This window comes from Gadus macrocephalus, chromosome 18, assembly GCF_031168955.1.
Source record: "Gadus macrocephalus chromosome 18, ASM3116895v1".
In the NCBI taxonomy this organism is placed as follows: domain Eukaryota; kingdom Metazoa; phylum Chordata; class Actinopteri; order Gadiformes; family Gadidae; genus Gadus; species Gadus macrocephalus.
In genome coordinates this window covers 3,800,479-3,819,761 of record NC_082399.1, presented here as the reverse complement: position 1 = coordinate 3,819,761, position 19,283 = coordinate 3,800,479, and the positions used below count along the sequence as shown (strand labels likewise).

At 45.4% G+C, this 19,283-nt stretch overlaps 1 protein-coding gene across 1 annotated transcript; it reads right to left on the bottom strand.

Annotated features, from left to right (window-relative positions):
- Positions 1-5,804: 5,804 nt before the first annotated feature.
- Positions 5,805-13,585, bottom strand: pax10 (paired box 10). Its single transcript, XM_060035992.1, has 7 exons — positions 13,451-13,585; positions 10,580-10,753; positions 8,431-8,513; positions 8,008-8,164; positions 7,688-7,761; positions 6,838-6,955; positions 5,805-6,495 (listed from the first exon to the last, which is right to left on the bottom strand). Exons 1-7 carry the CDS (start codon positions 13,557-13,559, stop codon positions 6,395-6,397), a joined length of 816 nt encoding a protein of 271 aa, XP_059891975.1. The 5' UTR covers positions 13,560-13,585; the 3' UTR covers positions 5,805-6,394.
- Positions 13,586-19,283: the final 5,698 nt, after the last annotated feature.

Genomic DNA, 19,283 nt, shown 5'->3' with positions numbered 1-19,283 from the left:
TGGTCAGCAATTATTAATAATTAGTTAAAACTGTTTATTTGACTCATAACTCCCATTCTCCTGCATGAATTTGTTTTTGATTAGTCCTGGGGTAACTGGGGTCCATGTTGTCTACTACTCAGGGCTGTGACTCAAGTCTGTCTACATCGTCTGAAGGTAGTGACTCAGTGAGGTGTCTGTGTCTGTCTGTGAGGTGATGAGCTCTGAGAGCTCCCCAGAGAGCCGTTTGTATCGTATGTCTGTGTCATGTGATGGTTTCCAGACGATCATGCTTGTTTTGACAATGAACATGAGGCACACGCACAATGTGTCTGATTAGCTGCTGAACAGCCCGCAACTCGCTTGATAATCTACTAGCATAGCCTTTAGTTTATAGAACAGCTGTACTTCATTTTCAATGTTCTGACATTTTAGTGAGTGACTGCCTGGACTGTAGTTCCCGGTTGGGTTGTGAGTGGTGGGCGATTTTGAACTGATTCACCCTTAAATAGAACATCCTGCCACCACGTTTTAGATATGCAGGTGTACACAACAATGTGTTTCAATACAGCAAGAGCAGAGGCAGAGACATGAGTGATATCACTTCCTTTAATGAGTGCTCTTCCCGCCACAGCCATGTCCGATGTAACATCATGATCCTATTGATACCTTCATCTCTGTGTAATGAACACTCAACAATGCCAAAAGTCCCAGAAATTGCGTGAATTTGGTTATTTTATGACACTTAGAATTAATAGTTATAATCACATAGACTCTGCAGCCTCCCCCCCCCCCCCCCCCACAACCAGGCGCGTAGCCAGGAGGGGGGGGGGGGGGGGCTATATATATAACAAAATATAACACTTTGAATAATATGTCAAAGTTAGATCAAACTAATAATGCAAATATTTCAGCTTTCTTTAGACCGTTTCCGTTCAGGATTAATTTTTTTCATACTCGGGGGGGGGAGGGGGCAGCGGTGTGGCCAACCTCTGACCAGGGGGGCCGTGGCCCCCCTGGTCCCCATATGGCTACGCCCCTGCCCACACCCCTCTTACACACTTATTGTATTTTGTAAGATCTTGCACTTAAAAACACCACTTTGCATTGTGCAGCATCTTATCCTAGGCCTAAAAAAAAGAAAAGTTTGGTTCCTGTTGGTTGTCAGTTGAGGTCATGGGTAGGTAGGGAATTTATTTTATTTTTTTATTTTATTTTTTCCAGCGGCAGCGAATGATAGGTAGGTTGTTTTCATTTAAACACGAGAGAATGCGCTCATCCTTGAACAGAATGAAGAGGTGCTGTACAAAAACGTAATTATAGTTTGCATCAAAACATTTTTTATTTTTTATTTTCAAGCTCATCAAATAATTTGGGTCGCACATAAATTAACAGGGTCGGTCGGAAACCGGAACCGAACAATTTTTTTTTTAAGGCCCTAGCTGTCTTTGAAACGGGTTAACCTAGTGATTGTTAGTGCTTGGCACATGGTTCTATGAACATCCTTACTGTACCGACAGCGATATATTGTTTCTCTTTCTTTTGACTAATGGACTTAATTGTAAGTCGCTTTGGATGTAAGCGTCGGCTAAATGCCCGGAATGTAAATGTAATAGGGCTGTCTCATTTAAATTAATTTCCGGATACGATCAGGATTGTATCATATGTCTGCATCATGTGATGGTTTCCAGCCAAACATGCTTGTGGTGGTAATGACCATGAGTCACACGCACAATGTGTCTGCGTGGCTGCTGAACAGGCCGCAACTCGCTTAGTAATCTACTAGTATAGCCCTTAGTTTATAGAACAGCTGTTCTTCATTTTCAAGCGGTGTGGCCAACCTCTGACCACGGGCCCCCATGTGGCTACGTCCCTGCCCACGCCGCTCTAACACACATATTGTATGTTGTAAGATCTCGCACTTAAAAACAGTACTAAGCATTGTGCAGCATCAGTGCTTGGCACATGGTTCTATGAACATCCTTACTGTACCGACAACAGCAATTATTTGTATTATAATAACATGTGTCCAAAAGTAATGTTTCTTAATGAACACGTGAAATTACACATTTACGCCCCCTTGTTCTCTTCGTTATGACCCGCATAGTTAATTCTCCCTCCAAATATGGTCATTGCTAACCTTCCGGAAGATTATATGACGGACCACTTTTTTTTTCAGTAATGAGTAATCTAAAGTGTTACTATTTCCAAACCAGTAATCAGATTAAAGTTACTACATATTAAAAGTTGGCGGAATAGGTTGAAAGCCGTGTGTCAGTGTGTGCACCCAGGGCCGTAGCACCAAATTCGGGGCCCTGTATACATATAAGAGGTACTGATGGGCCCCCCCAAATTCCCCCTACCAGCCCTCTGCGCAGAATTGTTGACCGGGGTGGAAGACCAGTCGTTGACCGGGGGGGAGAACAACCATGATGGGGGGCAAGCAATTGTTGAAAGGGGGGGGGGGGGGGGGGGGGGAAACGTTAGTATTGGCAAAACCGGTTGTCATTTTTTATTTTGAGGCGGCAAGGGGTCTTGTCGCAGCTAAATGTAACTAATAAAGTAACTTGTAATGTAACTTAGTTAACTTTAAAATCAAGTAATCAGTAAAGTAACTAAGTTACTATTTTGAGGAGTAACTAGTTATCAGTAATTTTTCCAGTTAACTGTGGTGCAACACTTCTGACAACCATACACAAGAGCCACTTCCTCTTGAGTACTGAAGAAAAACTTCCAGTCATATTTCCAGCCTCTCCTCCTCCTCCCCTGAGAACTGAAGCAGATTCAGCACATTAGAGGAGAACTGATTCCCAGCAGAGAACTTGTTCCCCCCAGCAGAGAGTTAGGGGGCTCTGCTAGGGAGCCGGAGCTTTATGGGCAGCAATGCATAATCCTGATGTAGCTTGCAAATATAATCAGAACTATTTGTGATTTGCTTTATTATTGATTAATTGTTCCCCATGCCGCAGGCTCTGGCTCTGTTCAAAACATTTCCAGCCCTAATCAGGAGTCTCTGTGTGTCTGTCTGGGTCGGGGTACTATAGTATGGTCAGATTCCCGCCAAAATCCAAAAGCTAAAGATAAATGGTCAGATTTTCAGTTTTCCAAAAACAAGAAAACGGCCAGTTTACTGACATAGCCTGACTACTGTCCCCCAGGTAGACGTGTGACTGGTTTGGGCAGCATGAGTTTGAGGCTGAAGGTGAAAGTGTGTGTGACCCACGCCAGAAGCCTGAAAGTTGGCAACCCTGCTGTAACCCTTGACCTTATCCTAACGCCAATCCAAACCTCTGACCCGAGCCCGGACCTTCCTCTTACCTCACAGGACTTTCAGGGTTAAGACAGGGAGGGTATTAAACACAGCCCTTAATGGCTGGGCTCTATTTTCAAACAACCCAAACCCTAATCCTTACCTTAGACCTCACACTTAGCTCCTGGCGAAGCCTTAGCTTTCCTCCAGCTTTTAACCCTAGCTAGGACACTAACCTCAGCAATCGCATTAACCTTAACTCTAAACCCAACCTTAACTGTCATGGTCCAGCTGTCTAAAACATGGTGGGAGGATATATAGATATAAAAAAAATAATATATAGATAAAGATATATTTGTAGACTTTTGGTCCTTCCACACCTTTATTGTCATTAAAGGGGTCTAAGGTCGTCATCGACAGGTTTACTGTCGGAACTGACCCAGCACACACAGTTAAGTAACACGTTAGAAGGCAGAATAATAGTAGCAGAACGCACACGTACAGCCATGTAAAAAACATAAATAATCACATGTCGTCAGACAGGAGAGGGAGATCCTACAGAACCGATCACATGACGCAGGGGGCAGAGGGGTGAACCACAATAACACCGGAATACAAACGTTCATCTCCTCATAACCTTGTCTTGGTCTCCGATCCTGTAGTGTTTTATTTGGTCGCGTGGCGCTGGCTAAAACATGTTTAAACAGGAAACAGGTTCACAGTTGGTGGCATTCCGTTTTTTCACAGTGTTCACATTTATTGGATATAAGAAGATATTGTGCTTGATTGTCATTGGCTAATGGATATGTACTTCCTGCCTTCCTCACTCAAATGATCAATTTCCTCGCTGAGCTGCAGTGTTCTCTACGATAACGACCAATATTGAGTTACCTTCATCACCACCATACATTAATCTCTATACAAAAATATGCACTTGTTCTGTGTCTGACCAGATGGTGATTGTCTCTAGAAGTTCTGAAATGTTCACAGTTCTTTCTCCGGGAACTCGCCGGCAGTGTTGTGGGCGCGGGTTCAAACCTTGTTCAAACCACATCCTCACACAGATATTCACACGCTAACAGTGATTGGTCAGCAGATCCTTAGGGTATACAGCATGTCGATGCTGATTCATCTCAGACAATGCTGAATTATGGGATTGGAGGGCCGTTGGCTTATCGGTTTTTTCCTTGTCTCGTAAAATCCTTTCAAACCAAGAGTTGTTTACCAAATTCCCCGTCGCTCTTTAAAAAGCACAAAGGGCCATGTTTTACACGCGTGGTCTATTTTAACACTCTGGTCATGGGGTCCACGCCCAACACCGGGCTGAGAGCTTATTCTCTAGGCGTCTTCGTTGTGGGTCTTCTGTTGATTTCAATTTTTTGGACAGCAAGCCGGGTCCACGGTTCAGAACAGGGATGCATGCTGGGTAAACAGCAGTATAATGACCATGCTAGTGACCTCGGTAATGCTCGCTTGAATGACCAGGATGGAGACCAGGCTAATATCCCGGTAAAGGTAAAGGTAATTGCCCCAGGAAAGGAACAGGGTATCCCCAGGGTAATAACTAGTGTAAGGGTGGAGACAGTGATGAGGTAATGGGCTATAGGAGGGTTTCATACCTTGACACGCACATTATAGCTGCCATCGTTGAGCTTTCCCACCATTATCATAAGAATCATAACAACTGGTTCCTTCCTTCTGGAACTGAAAAGAAGAACCAAAATGGCTGAACCTCTTTAAGGAACTCCTTATCACTTGACTGAAACCCTCCTATTGCCTCGGCAAATAAGCAGGGTATGGACCAGGGTAATGACGAGGATAATGACCAGGGTAATGACCAGGGTAATGACCAGGATAATGACCAGGGTAATGACCAGGGTAATGACCAGGGTAATGACCAGGATAATGACCAGGATAATGACCAGGGTAATGACGAGGATAATGACCAGGGTAATGACCAGGGTAATGACCAGGGTAATGACGAGGATAATGACCAGGGTAATGACCAGGGTAATGACCAGGGTAATGACCAGGATAATGACCAGGGTAATGACCAGGATAATGACCAGGGTAATGACCAGGGTAATGACCAGGATAATGACCAGGGTAATGACCAGGATAATGACCAGGATAATGACCAGGGTAATGACCAGGGTAATGACCAGGATAATGACCAGGATAATGACCAGGGTAATGACCAGGATAATGACCAGGATAATGACCAGGATAATAACCAGGATAATGACCAGGATAATGACCAGGGTAATGACCAGGGTAATGACCAGGGTAATGACCAGGATAATGACCAGGGTAATGACCAGGATAATGACCAGGATAATGACCAGGGTAATGAGCAGGGTATGGACCAGGGTAATGACCAGGGTAATGAGCAGGGTATGGACCAGGGTAATGACCAGGGTAATGACCAGGGTAATGACCAGGGTAATGACGAGGATAATGACCAGGGTAATGACCAGGGTATGGACCAGGGTAATGACCAGGGTAATGACCAGGGTGATGACCAGGATAATGACCAGGGTAATGAACAGGGTATGGAGCAGGGTAATGAGCAGGGTAATGATGACCAGGGTATGGCCCAGGGTATGGGCCAGGGTAATGACCAGGGTAATGACCAGGGTAATGATCAGGGTAAAGAGAAGGGCAATGAGCAGGGTATAGACCAGGGTAATGACCAGGCTATGGACCTGGTTAATGACCAGGGTATGGACCAGGGTAATGACCTGGGTATGGAACAGGGAATGGACCAGGATAATGACCAGGGTAATGAGCAGGGTGTGGACCAGGGTACGGACCAGGGTATGGACCAGGGTAATGAGCAGGGTATGGACCAGGGTATCGACCAGGGTAATGAGCAGGGTAATGACCAGGGTACGGACCAGGGTACGGACCAGGGTAATGAGCAGGGTAATGACCAGGGTAATGACCCGGGTATGGACCAGGATAATGACCAGGGTATGGACCAGGGTAATGACCAGGGTATGGACCAGGCCAGGGTCGATAAGGGTGAACCAGACCTCTCCCTACATGTAAACTTTGAATGTGGATCTCTGAACTGTAGCTCGATTCCTCACTTCCTCATTCTCGTGGCCATGAGCCCTGCACGTCCACACGTGCATAACCTCGCCCCTGTGTGGCTCAGGAGACTCACTGCAGCCGAGCCCAGTACTGACCCAGATCCTGACCCAGACCCTGGGGGTCCGAACCCGGGACCTGCACCGGTACCGAGACCCCCGGGGATATAAGCCCTGGGGGGGGGGGGGGGGGGGAGAGAGAGAGAGAGAGAGAGAAAATACTTTTGTCATCATCTACAATTATAAATACATCATTTAATGATGTGATACTTTGACAGATGGAAGGACAGACAGACAGAGGGACAGACAGACAGAGGGACAGACAGACAGACAGACAATCAGACAGATAGACAGACAATCAGACAGACAGAGAGACAGACAGACAGACAGAGGAACAGACAGACAGTCAGAGGAACAGACAGACAGACAGACAGACAGACAGACAGACAGACAGACAGACAGACAGACAGACAGACAGACAGACAGACAGACAGACAGACAGACAGACAGACAGACCTGTATTGGTGTTGGCTGAGGACGGCTGCATGTGGGAGGAGGTGTAGAGGGAGTCGAAGGAGCGGGGGGGAGAGGGGAGCATGCAGGAATAGGAGGAGACGGCTGGGGAGGGAAGGGACTGAAGGAGAGGAGAGAGGAGCAGGAGGGAGGAGGAGAGGGGAGGGGAGAGGAGGAGTGAAGGAGGAGGAGATGAGGAGAGGAGGTAGAGGAGGGGGCAAAGGAAGAGAGAATATTAAAGGAGTGTATAAGGTAATATTTCATAACCCATGACATTCACAAACCATGTGGCATAAATTCACCGACACATAGCGTATGATTTAAATAACGCTTTGCTGATTGAACACTAGAGGGCAGCAGAGTACCGTAGCTGGAAAGGCCATCAAATATCAACGTCGTTCCCGGTCTTTCAGAAAATATCGAGAACACGGAACTAAATCCATCTGGTTTCATGAAAATTGTTCGCATATTTCACAATCTTTGATTGCCATAATTTTAAAGAATATGCCCGGCTAGTATCATATCACGTAACTTGACCAAGGAAATTCAGAATTCTGACAGCCAATACTTTCATAGTAAAGATTATTATTATTAATAATAATAATAATAATAACAATGGATTGAATTTATATAGCGCTTCTCGAGTCACTCAAAGACGCTTTACAGTGAAGGGGGGACCTCACCAGCCATTATATTGTGTGTTAATTTGTGTGTGTGTGTGTCTGTGTCTCTCTCTGTGTGTGTGTGTGTGTGTGTGTGTGTGTGTGTGTGTGTGTGTGTGTGTGTGTGTGTGTGTGTGTGTGTGTGTGTGTGTGTGTGTGTGTGTGTGTGTGTGTGTGTGTGTGTGTCCTACCTGAACTGCAGAGGAGAAAACAGACAAAGAAGAGTAACTGGACAGAGATGAGTCAGCCTGACTCAACATGGGCCCTGAAGAGGGAGAGGGGAGAAATGGGGGGAGGGATGGGGAGAAAAAGAGGGAGAGAATTTTTTTATTAATTATTAGACTACTTTTGAAATGATACTATATTCAATGCCATCCAAGCTCTTCGCACAAACACACAGTCACGCACGCACACACACACACACACACACACACACACACACACACACACACACACACATATACACACGCATGCACACCACACCCACACACCAACGCACACACGTACACACCTGTGTTGTTTGTGTGCTGCTGGTGGTAAACGGGCGTGTTGAAGGAAGTGGTCAGAGGGGCTTGGCTCTGAGAACAGGATGTGATGCTACCTGCCCTCTTCTGACTGCGGAGCTTTTCCTCCCGCCTCCACTTGGCTCTGCGGTTGGAGAACCACACCTGCCAATCACAGACAGGCTCTTTAGAGGGGGTGGGGGCTGAGAGGTCAGAGGCTAAGTAAAGAGGTTTCTTTGTTCGTTTTCTTGTTTTAACTTTAATGTTACATTGGAAACAACAACAACAGACGATTTAATGTAACATTTAATACATTATAAATTTGTTAATTTAGATATATCTAGAACACTAGGCTTAGAGGTAAGGCTTTGATACACACAGCAAACCCCACCTGTATCCTGTAAGGCTTTGACACACACAGCGGACCCCACCTGTATCCTCGCCTCTGGGAGGTCGATCTTGTTGGCCAGCCGCTCCCTGGCGAAGACATCGGGGTAGTGGGTCCTCTCGAACTCTGTGGATCAGGAGGACTTCATGTCACTCATTAAGAAGCAAAACCTAGCCTCCCAGACCGAAGTAAAGCCTTGGGCTATCTTAATTTAGCCTAGTCTGGCCTGGCCTGGCCTGACCTGAACTGGGATGGCCTTACCTGTTTGAGTCTTGCCTGGTCTTGTCAAACCTAACCCACCATATTCTAACCTGAACTAACCCTATCCCTATCCCTAGTTTAGCCAAGCCTGAATTAACCTAGATAAACCTAGCCTGACCTGGCCTGGTCCAACCCAGTTTAACCTGGCTAGCCCATGTTAAACTGATTGATTATCGATACTAATCAACCTAACCCTATCTTACCTAACATACTCTAACCTAGCTAACCTTATGTAATCCAACATAACTATCCCATCCTAGCTAAGAATTGATTGTATATGTAAGGCTAACCTGTGGCTACAACTCTCCACCAGTAAAAGATTGTGATTGTACTGGGCAGCTCCCATGCAGTGTCCACCAGTAGAAGATTGTTTGTTGGGACCAGTGATAATTTCCAGTTCCTTGAGGGAGGGAGCTCTTCTTCTATGGTGTACTCTTGACTTTAAGAGTTTCCACCACACAGACATTCATCTTCGGATCAGCCTCTTCTACCTTAACTCTAAACATCATGAGACTATGATTGCTCAGACATTTGCCTCCAACTGCCTTTTAAATATTCATCTATGGCACTTAGTTTAAATTATTTAGACCATGAGACGGTCGTAACTCTAAAATTAAAGTTGAGTTGCAAGGCCCTCGGTGTGATCCCTAGTTTTTTGCAAGACTTGCATCAAAGCAATGGATTTTCACATTAAAAGCACTCCAAACAAGAAGCATTTAGTCCACTCGTAGTTGAAGGAAGCTGAACTGAATGTTTCACTCGGACGCTTTCAGGTGCAGATGGGTTTAGTATTTAGTTCTGGGGTTGTAGTTGGTGTCTGGTTCTTCTGGCTGAACTTCTGATCTCTCTTGGTCACCTGCCCTACCAGTTCAGACACACCTCCTCTTCTTCCAATCAACTCGCTCTGGTATAAAACCATAAGAACAAACTTTGAAACACACTTTTATCTTGGTATCACACGAGCACATTGGCTCTATATTTGCACACCTTTCAATTTCTTAGCCCTGATATGAGAGAAATGTAAATAGGTACTGTATATATTTTATTGTATTGTTTATTGTTCTTGGTCGAACAGCCATACGTATACTCTTTTCACACAGAGGTGCATTTATGTGTTATTCCTGTTATGAATGCTATCCTGCCCAGACTTGCACTGTTTATCTTTGTTATTTTCTGCTGTAAAACCTGAACTTTCCTGAGAAAAATAAAATAATCTTATCATAAGTGATTGAGAAACTGGGTGACTTTTTGGTCCAGGGATCAGGTTGAGTTGAGGAGCTGAACTGGAATGGATCGCTGTAATTATTGCTAACATACAGCAGCGGCGCTACGATGTCAGACACAGCCGCGCTCTGGCGACACATGAGTGGACATCGCTGTAATTGGCCTTCCCGGCTGTCTTGCGGATCACATGGTGGGTCTATGTTCACGTATAGGATACAGAAACACAGCGTGCTGAGCTGGGATGATGGCATGGAACTCTGTCGGTCTATGTTTATTTTTTTGCGTGTCTTCTGGGTGAATTGCATTACGTGTGTGCGGTGTGAGTGAGTTTCATTCTGTATGTGTGTGCATATGTGTGTGTGTTTCATTCTGTGTGTGTGTTTGTGTTTGTGAGAGAGATTATCATAATGTGTGTGTGAGTAAGTGGGTTTCATTCCATGTGTGTGTAAGAGAGAGAGAGAGAAAGAGAGTGGGAGTGAGAGAGATAATAATTGTGTGTGTGTGTGTGTATGTGTGTGTTTCATGCTGTGTGTGTGGGGCTGTGTCTTTCGTTCTATGTGTGTGTTTAGTGTGTGTTTATGTGTGTGTGTGTGTGTGTGTGTGTGTGTGTGTGTGTGTGTGTGTGTGTGTGTGTGTGTGTGTGTCATTCTGTGTGTGCGTGTTCTTGTGTGTGTACCTGTGTAAACACGTGCGTGTGGGTGCCTGACCTTTCTCCAGAGCCTCTATCTGCTCCTGGGTGAAGCTGGTTCTGTTCCTCTGCAGCTTCCTCTTCAGCTGCAGCCGGAGCGGGGAGCCTCCTCTCTCCTCCTTCTCCCCTCCTCTCCCCGGCCCTCTCGCGCTGGGCGGCCCGCTGTCCTCGTCCAGCAGGCAGCCGTCCGAGGCTGAGGGGACCCACAAGCACCCCAGTCAGAACCCCATCATCAGAACCCCACCGTAGGAACTCAGCGGTCAGTACCCCCTCACTGTCAGAACGCCGCCGTCAGAACCCCCCCACCTTCAAAACCCCGCCATCAGAACCCCACCTCCGTCAGAACCCCACCACCCCACCGTCAGAACCCCACCACCCCACCGTCAGAACCCCACCACCCCACCGTCAGAACCCCCTCCCACCTCCGTCAGAACCCCACCACCCCACCGTAAGAACCCCACCTCCGTCAGAACCCCCTCCCACCTCCGTCAGAACCCCACCACCCCACCGTAAGAACCTCACCACCCCACCGTCAGAACCCCACCTCCGTCAGAACCCCCTCCCACCTCCGTCAGAACCCCACCACCCCACCGTCAGAACCCCACCACCCCACCGTCAGAACCCCACCACCCCACCGTCAGAACCCCACCGTCCCACCGTCAGAACCCCACCTCCGTCAGAACCCCCTCCCACCTCCGTCACAACCCCACCACCCCACCGTCAGAACCCCACCTTCAGCACCTCGCCATGCTGCCACTGCTCTGCAACCCCGAAACCCCTGGTACCGGCTATATACCGCGATATTACCGCTATAATACCGATGATATACCGCTGTTTTACTGCCATGTTACAGCGCTATTACCGCTTTATTACCGATACCAATAATCAACACTAAAGCGATCCGATTCCAATCTGATTCAGGACGGACCCCATTCTGGCCTGGACAGACCACTGCCCATATCCAGATATAGATCCAGATCCTGATGATGATATCACTGTTTGACGTCCACCAGTTCTTGATGGAATGGTGTGCCACTCGCTTACCACCAGAACGATCAAAGAAACACCCCTAACATCACTAGAGTGTCAGTAACATCATCATTAACATCAATAGAACATCAGTTACATGAACCTCACTAACATCACCTGAACGTCACCTGGAAATCACTGACATCACTAGAAACAACCGTTAAACAGCACTTGCTCTACAATGATTAATTGTAGAGCAAACATCACTAGAACGTCTTTGTCAGCGTCTCTGTTGACGTGTGTCTCACCCATTAGTCAGGCCCTCCCCACCACCCCGGTACACTAACCAGTGACCTTTACTCCAGCGGTGCGTTGTATTATGTCTGTTATGGCACCAATAGCACCCATAGCACCCTCCCTGCACCTCTCACCGTCCCAGCACCACTCACCGGTAGCATCCACCTATAGCACCCCTCACCCTCCATGCACCCCTATCAACCCTCACCCTCCATGCACCCATAGCCCCCCCTCTCCCTCCCTGGAGGAGGGTGAGGGGGGGCTATGGGTGAGGAGGGAGCCCTCACTCTGCATGCCTCAACACCGTACCCCTTCACTAGAACAACTCTGACCATGAGAACATCAGTATCTCTGTCCCCTTCACTAGAACATCTCTAACCCCGAGAACATCTCTGACCAGGAAATCATCTCTCAGCACTGAAACATCTCTCACCACGAGAACATCACGATCTCTGTCCCCTTCCCTAGAACATCTCTAACCACGAGAACATCAGTATCTCTGTCCCCTTCACTAGAACATCTCTAACCCCGAGAACATCTCTGACCAGGAAATCATCTCTCAGCACTGAAACATCTCTCACCAGGAGAACATCACGATCTCTGTCCCCTTCCCTAGAACATCTCTAACCACGAGAACATCACTATCTCTGTCCCCTTCACTCTGGGATCCAGCGTCACAATCTTTGAGGATAGAATTACAACAAAAAGACATCTATCTATCATCTAGCATATCTAGAACATTATGAGAACATATTTAGCATCACTAGAACATCTCTAGCATGTCTAGAACGTCACTCGGACATCCCTAGAACCGTTCTAACATCAGGAGAGCGTCCCTATCTCTATTTACACTGTGATCGAGCATCGCAATCTTTGAGGACAAACTCAAGAAGTACAGCCAAAACACAATAATACACGCATACCCTGATCTCCTTCACAGTCTTAATACAGTGCCACAATATCACTTATCTACAGCAGATCTTATTTACACAATTTGACAATGCTACTGCTCAGAATCTCTATCTCTATCTCTCTATAACAGTCAATTTATACTGCACAATCTATATTTTTTTACCGATTTAAACAGCCCCGCGGTAAAAACCTATTCTGGCAAAATTTAACTGCAACGATTTCATACAGTCACAGTTTGAGGTCCAAATAGGAGAGCAAATACGATCACCCATCTAATAAAATGTAATATTTAATATATAATCTAATGCATTAATATGTAATCCAATGTATTCTAGTATACAAATCTATATCTAATCTAATATATTATTCTAGATTTTAACTCATCTAATTTAATCTAATATATTATATAATCTGACATCTATTGAATCAAACCTCTGAACCGGTCTATGTTCTAGTCAGACATCTGGTCCAGCCTCTGAACCGGTCTAGGATCTAGTCCGACATCTGGTCCAGCCTCTGAACTGGTCTATGATCTAGTCCGACATCTGGTCCAGCCTCTGAACTGGTCTATGATCTAGTCCAACATCTGGTCCAGCCTCTGAACTGGTCTATGATCTAGTCCGACATCTGGTCCAGCCTCTGAACTGGTCTATGATCTAGTCCGACATCTGGTCCAGCCTATGACCCGGTCTGGGGTGCAGTGTGGGGTTACCTCCTGGGCCGTGGTGGGGACGAAGCGCTGATGGGTCCTGGTACCAGTGGTTGGGTCCAGTCCAGTTGGATCCGTCCTGCAGGTTGATCATGGTCACCTTGTCGTACATCAGAAGCAGCAGAGTCCCACCTCTCTCTCTCTGGTCTCTCTCTCTCTCTCTCTGGTCTCTCTCTCTCTCTCTCTCTGTCACTCTCTCATAGCCTCTCTCTGTCTTTCTCTCTCACTCTTCTGCTACTGTCCTTCCTCTCCTCCTCTGGTCGTTGAAGTGATGGGGAAGAGGAGGTTGGGGGGGAGACGAGGTCGGGGGAGGGATGAGGGCGGGGCGGGGGACACACACAACGCATGAGTTCACACACGGCGCCCATTGTTGTGAATTAGCTTCATAATGACAGACAGACATAGAGTTAGTTATGTATCAGAGTGTGTGTGTGTGTGTGTGTGTGTGTGTGTGTGTGTGTGTGTGTGTGTGTGTGTGTGTGTGTGTGTGTGTGTGTGTGTGTGTGTGTTTGAGTCTACCAATGAGAGCCATGTTACATTCTAACTCTCTGAAAACATTGCATTTATTATGCTAGCTGTTTCTAGCCAAACATACACACACACACACACACACACACACACACACACACACACACACACACACACACACACACACTTGAAGCGGAAAGCGGTGTGCCTGAGACCACAACTTTGGATCACATGAGCCACAATAACAACAACAACAGCACTGAAGCCTTGATGGAGACCAGACCCATACCAGAACCTAGACCTGAGAGAGAGAGAGGAGAGGGTGAGGGAGAGAGAGAGAGAGAGCAAGAGAGAGAGCGAAAGAGAGCGAGAGAGAGAGAGAGAGAGAGAGAAACAGGATGGTATCTGCAAAACCCATTGGTCTGCCATCCAGGAGGGAGAGTAAGAAAGTGTGAAAGAGAATGAGAGAGAGAGAGGGAGGAGAGGGCATGTGAGAGAGGGGTTGAGAGAGAGAGTGTGGTAGAGAGGAATGGAGGGGGTGGGGAGAGAGAGGGTGGTATAGAGAGGGAGCAAGGGTTAGACAGAGGGGGTTGGAGAGAGAGAGAGAGAGAGAGAGAGAGAGAGAGAGAGGGGGGGGGTGGAGGAGAGAGAGCCATGGAGAGGTGACAAAATGAGTCAACATCAGTGTCAGGTCTGAACTTAATGCCAGCGAGAAGAGGAGGATGCTGGGTAAGGAAGGACCAAATAACTGATAATGGAGAAAGAGAGAGAGGAATAAGTGGTTCATTGAATATATCTCATCATTAATTATGTATCAATATGAATATCTGTCTTAAAGAAAGAGATCAGAGTTTTAATCAACTTAAATTGTAGCTTTATTGACCCAAATGTAACATCTTACGTGTCTGTGTGTGTGTGTGTGTCTGTGTGTTATTTTTTTACACACAGAGTGTGGTGTTCTGACGCACACAGGATTTCTCTGTGTTCTGTAGAAGATAGAGAGGTGGAAGGAAAGAAGGAGAGAGAGAAAGCGAGGGAGAGAGAGAGGGAGGGGGGTGAGAGACAAAATAACAGTGAGGGATTGTGGGGGCTGGGTGGTGTGTGATGGAAGATGCCAGTTTGTTTATTTCCGGTTGGCGAGGTTTTGCTCGCTCTCGCGCTCTCCCTCTCTCTCTTTCGCTCTCTCACACACACACAACAGGTGATGAATATGGCTGCTGTGATCGCAAATTGTTGTTTTGTTATCTGTTCTGTGGGAAGTGTGTGCTCCTGATGTCTTGAAGTTAGGAGGTCCAGTTTTGTGGGCAGTGGGAGCACAGTCTGTCTTCTCTTGGGAGCCAGCCCTTCTCGGTGGCCAGGCCGTGTTCACTGAGTCTGTACCTGGTCAAGGATCTCCTTTGTTTTAGGTCAGTCACGCTGGTCAGGTATTCTGCAACTGTGTATTCTCTGTTAGGGACAAGTAGCATGCCGATGTACTCTGATTCATTCTCTCCCTCTCCCTCTCTCTCCCTCTCCCTCTCCCTCTCCCTCTCCCTCTCTCTCTCTCTCTCTCTCTCTCTCTCTCTCTCTCTCTCTCTCTCTCTCTCTCTCTCTCTCTCTCTCTCTCTCTCTCTCTCTCTCTCTCTCTGCCTCTCTGCCTCTCTGCCTCTCTGCCTCTCTGCCTCTCTCTCTCTATGTTAAGTAACTCAACACAATGCAGCCAAACCAAGAGTACCTAAGCCCATGTACCCATCGGGTCCCAACCAAGAACTACTCAGAACAGAAGGAGATATCAGCCTAGGTGACACATCTGGCTCAGCCTCCAAGAAACTCATTCATACTTCATAAGATGACAGAGTAAATAAGCTGTGAACAATGCTTCTAGTTTCAACAATAAACTCTAGGTTAACATTAACCATTAAACAGAGCAGCAGCTCAAACCTTGTCCCCTCCTCTCATACCAACATTAAGGCCTTACTACCAACACACAGAGCATAGGTGAAGTGTGTTCACGGACCCTCACAGACCCTCTCGATCATCTCTCCTTCCAATCACCGTGAAACAATAACAGAATCTATGAATCCAAATTAATTATTTAATCACGCATTGTGTCGCAAAAAACAGAGTCAGAGGTTGGGGGAAGTGCCTGAATTTTTATGTATTTTAGTGTGAGTGTGTGTTAGCGTGTAGTAATACGTACATTCATACTGTACGTGTGTGTGTGTTTTTGTGTATGAGTGTGGGTGTGGTTGTGTTTATCTGTGTGCTTGTGGCTGTGTGTGTGTGTGTGTGTGTGTGTGTGTGTGTGTGTGTGTGTGTGTGTGTGTGTGTGTGTGTGTGTGTGTGTGTGTGTGTGTGTGTGTGTGTGTGTGTGTGATTCATATAGCCCCAGGGTCTGCTCTTTGGGTCTGGGTAGCCCACCCATCCTCCCATCTCTTTCTCTCTCACTTCATCCCTTGCTTTTTTTCTGCTGGCGGGGGGGGGGCTTGTTATCACCATAGCAACAATGTCACTACAAATACTCTTCAAGCCACTAAAGTGAAACAAACTAGTCCATAATAACTGCTGGTTGGCGATCCAGACCCAGAAACCATCTAAACACAAACGATTCCAGGTGAATTTGATCGTCAGTGAAACTCTAACAGATAGACCTCTCTCTCTCTCTCTCTCCGTCTCTCTCCCCCTCTCTCTCTCGTTGAGTAGCCCCAGGGCGCTGCTGCCATGCCCTCCTCCTTCTCCTCTGTCCCTGTCACCTCCCATTCCTCTGTGAGAGCAGACATGGCCGCCGGGGCGAGAGAGAGAGAGAGAGAAAGAGAGAGATGGTGGAGAGAGAGAGAGAAAGAGAGATGGTGGAGAGAGAGAGAGAGAGAGAGAGAGAGAGAGAGAGAGAGAGAGAGAGAGAGAGAGAGAGAGGCTGTGTCTGAGTTTGCTCACTTTTTCCCTATACAGCGCACTATTGGAGGCATCAACATGTTTTCAGACTCTACCTCCTTCCCTTTCCCCGGAGAGTAGACTAGTGTTTAGGGGAGACCGGCCAAAACAGAGGACTTCACTCATGTTTTCTATAATCTTACTTCTGTAACAGATCAAATATATTGAAAATAATGTTTGACACATTACCGTGTAATAACAAACAAACCACATGACGGTTTAGGGGTCCTTACGTTTAGCCTGCATCACTCAATCTCTCCTCATCACAAAAATTATGTAGGCCTATATATCTATATATTAGAGCTGTCAGTTAAACGCGTTATTAACGGCGTTAACGCAAACCAATTTAAACGGCGTTAAAAAATTTAAACTGCATTAAAAAATTTATCGCGCGATTAACGCAATTATTTTATTTAAAAAAAATATATATATTTTTTTTTTTTTTCTTTGGCTCAAAACAATGAAGCAGTAGCCTGACTGCTATGTTCAAATGACATTTGTTCAAAGCAGTCGTTTAATTGCACTATAGGCTCTTTTTTTGTATCGTCCTGTTTTGATCAGTGTATGCCAATGTTGTTATCAATAAAAAATCATTGGCACAAGGCAAGCCGATGCACTTCACCATGTTGATAAGAGAATTAAAATGAGAAGAATTATGGGAAAAATAAATCAAGGGATATTTAGCATAGAAAAATTATTCGCGATTAATCGTGAGTTAACTATGACATTAATGCGATTAATCACGATTAAATATTTTAATCGCTTGACAGCTCTAATATATATATATATATATATATCAGGGAGGGGCACGAGTAGTAAATTCCAAACCCGGGTGATCGAAGGAATTCCTCGAGGATCAATCGAGTACTCGTTTAATCAAATCTATTTTTAGAATGCACGGCAATATTACCAACCAAACATGCTTATTCTCCATTAAAAACAGTCAGAGTTATCAGAGTATTCATTATTTATTTTTGCAAACGTTCAAAACACACTTTCCTTACAAAAATAAATATGCGTCTCACAATTTAAATCATGTCGAACCAAGGCCTGGAACGGTTTAAAAAAAACAAAAACGAAACAAGTAGCCTAACCATTGCAAATAATTTAAAGCTGCAAATAAAACGGCAGCAAATGGTCTATCTATGGAAATACTCAGCGTTGTGATCTTCTCTACACGGCCGGGATTAAATCTGCGTCTTGCGGCGAAGAAAATAGCCGACACACTTGGTTGCTTCGGGTCTGCTTTCCCGAACTCACCGTTGTGTTTCAGGAGCATGTTGCCGCATAGTACTTGTACTCGTAGTATTTCAATTCTTCGCTGCGCTTTGCTTTAACCGCCATCTCTTAACTTTTTGAATTCTGGCGTGCCTGCACACGGCACGGCACGCGCCACACAGAAATTTGATACATTTAATTTCCTTTGTGCCCACGGCATGCGTTAGTGGCGCTGTCACGTTAAAATTGTACCGGGGGCGAAAATTGTAACGGCCTACGTCATCCATAGTAATCCATTCCAAACCTGCCTGGCAACAGACGATCGCGTCGAATGACGTGGAAGGTTCTTGAACATTCGCCAACTCGTTCATTGAGCGCGACAAGACAGATAACACTTATTTTACAAATTACATTTATTAGCATTCCTAACTTTATATTTGTATTGTATTGCATTGTATTTATCTATTTCCATACACAGTAATAGCTAAATGTTATGGGGATAACGTGAATAATAATAATAAAAAACATTTACCCGTTAGTAAATGCCTGCTCACCTATCTACCCATCTATCTATCTATCTATTACCTATAATCTATTCTCTAAATTTAATCAAGGAAATTAAATTAACACAAGCTAGCTAGACTATGATACACATTAAACACACAGTTTACTAGCTAAATTCGATTAAACAATTAAATGCAATACAAATATAAAGTAAAAACAAGTGTTATCTAGCGATCCGTTATCTGTATTATATTATTTCGTCTTCGGCAACATGAGCGGAATAGAATGGATTACTATGGATGACGTAGGCCGGTACAATTTTCGCCCCCGGTACAATTTTAACGTGACAGCGCCGCACAGAAAATTGATATATTTGCTTTAGAAAACGTGTGTGTATATGCAAACTCGAGTTTGCCTGTCCACCAACCAAGTTCATCTGTAACGAGGAGTACTCGAGTAATCGATTCCTCACGCCCATCCCTATATATATATATATACACATTAAAAATTGTACAGACATTATTGATAAATATAATATAAATATATTGTTTTATATATATATATAGGAAAAACGTATAAAAAATGACAGTGTCAGCTTTTAATTTTGTTATGGCAACAAAAGATTATCTAAAAAGTTATTTAGGCTATATTTACAGTCTAAACATCAGATTATCAGGCCTGAATAGACCTATCTTATTCTACTGGGAGGGGTTGGTTTTTGCCAAACCAGCATCAA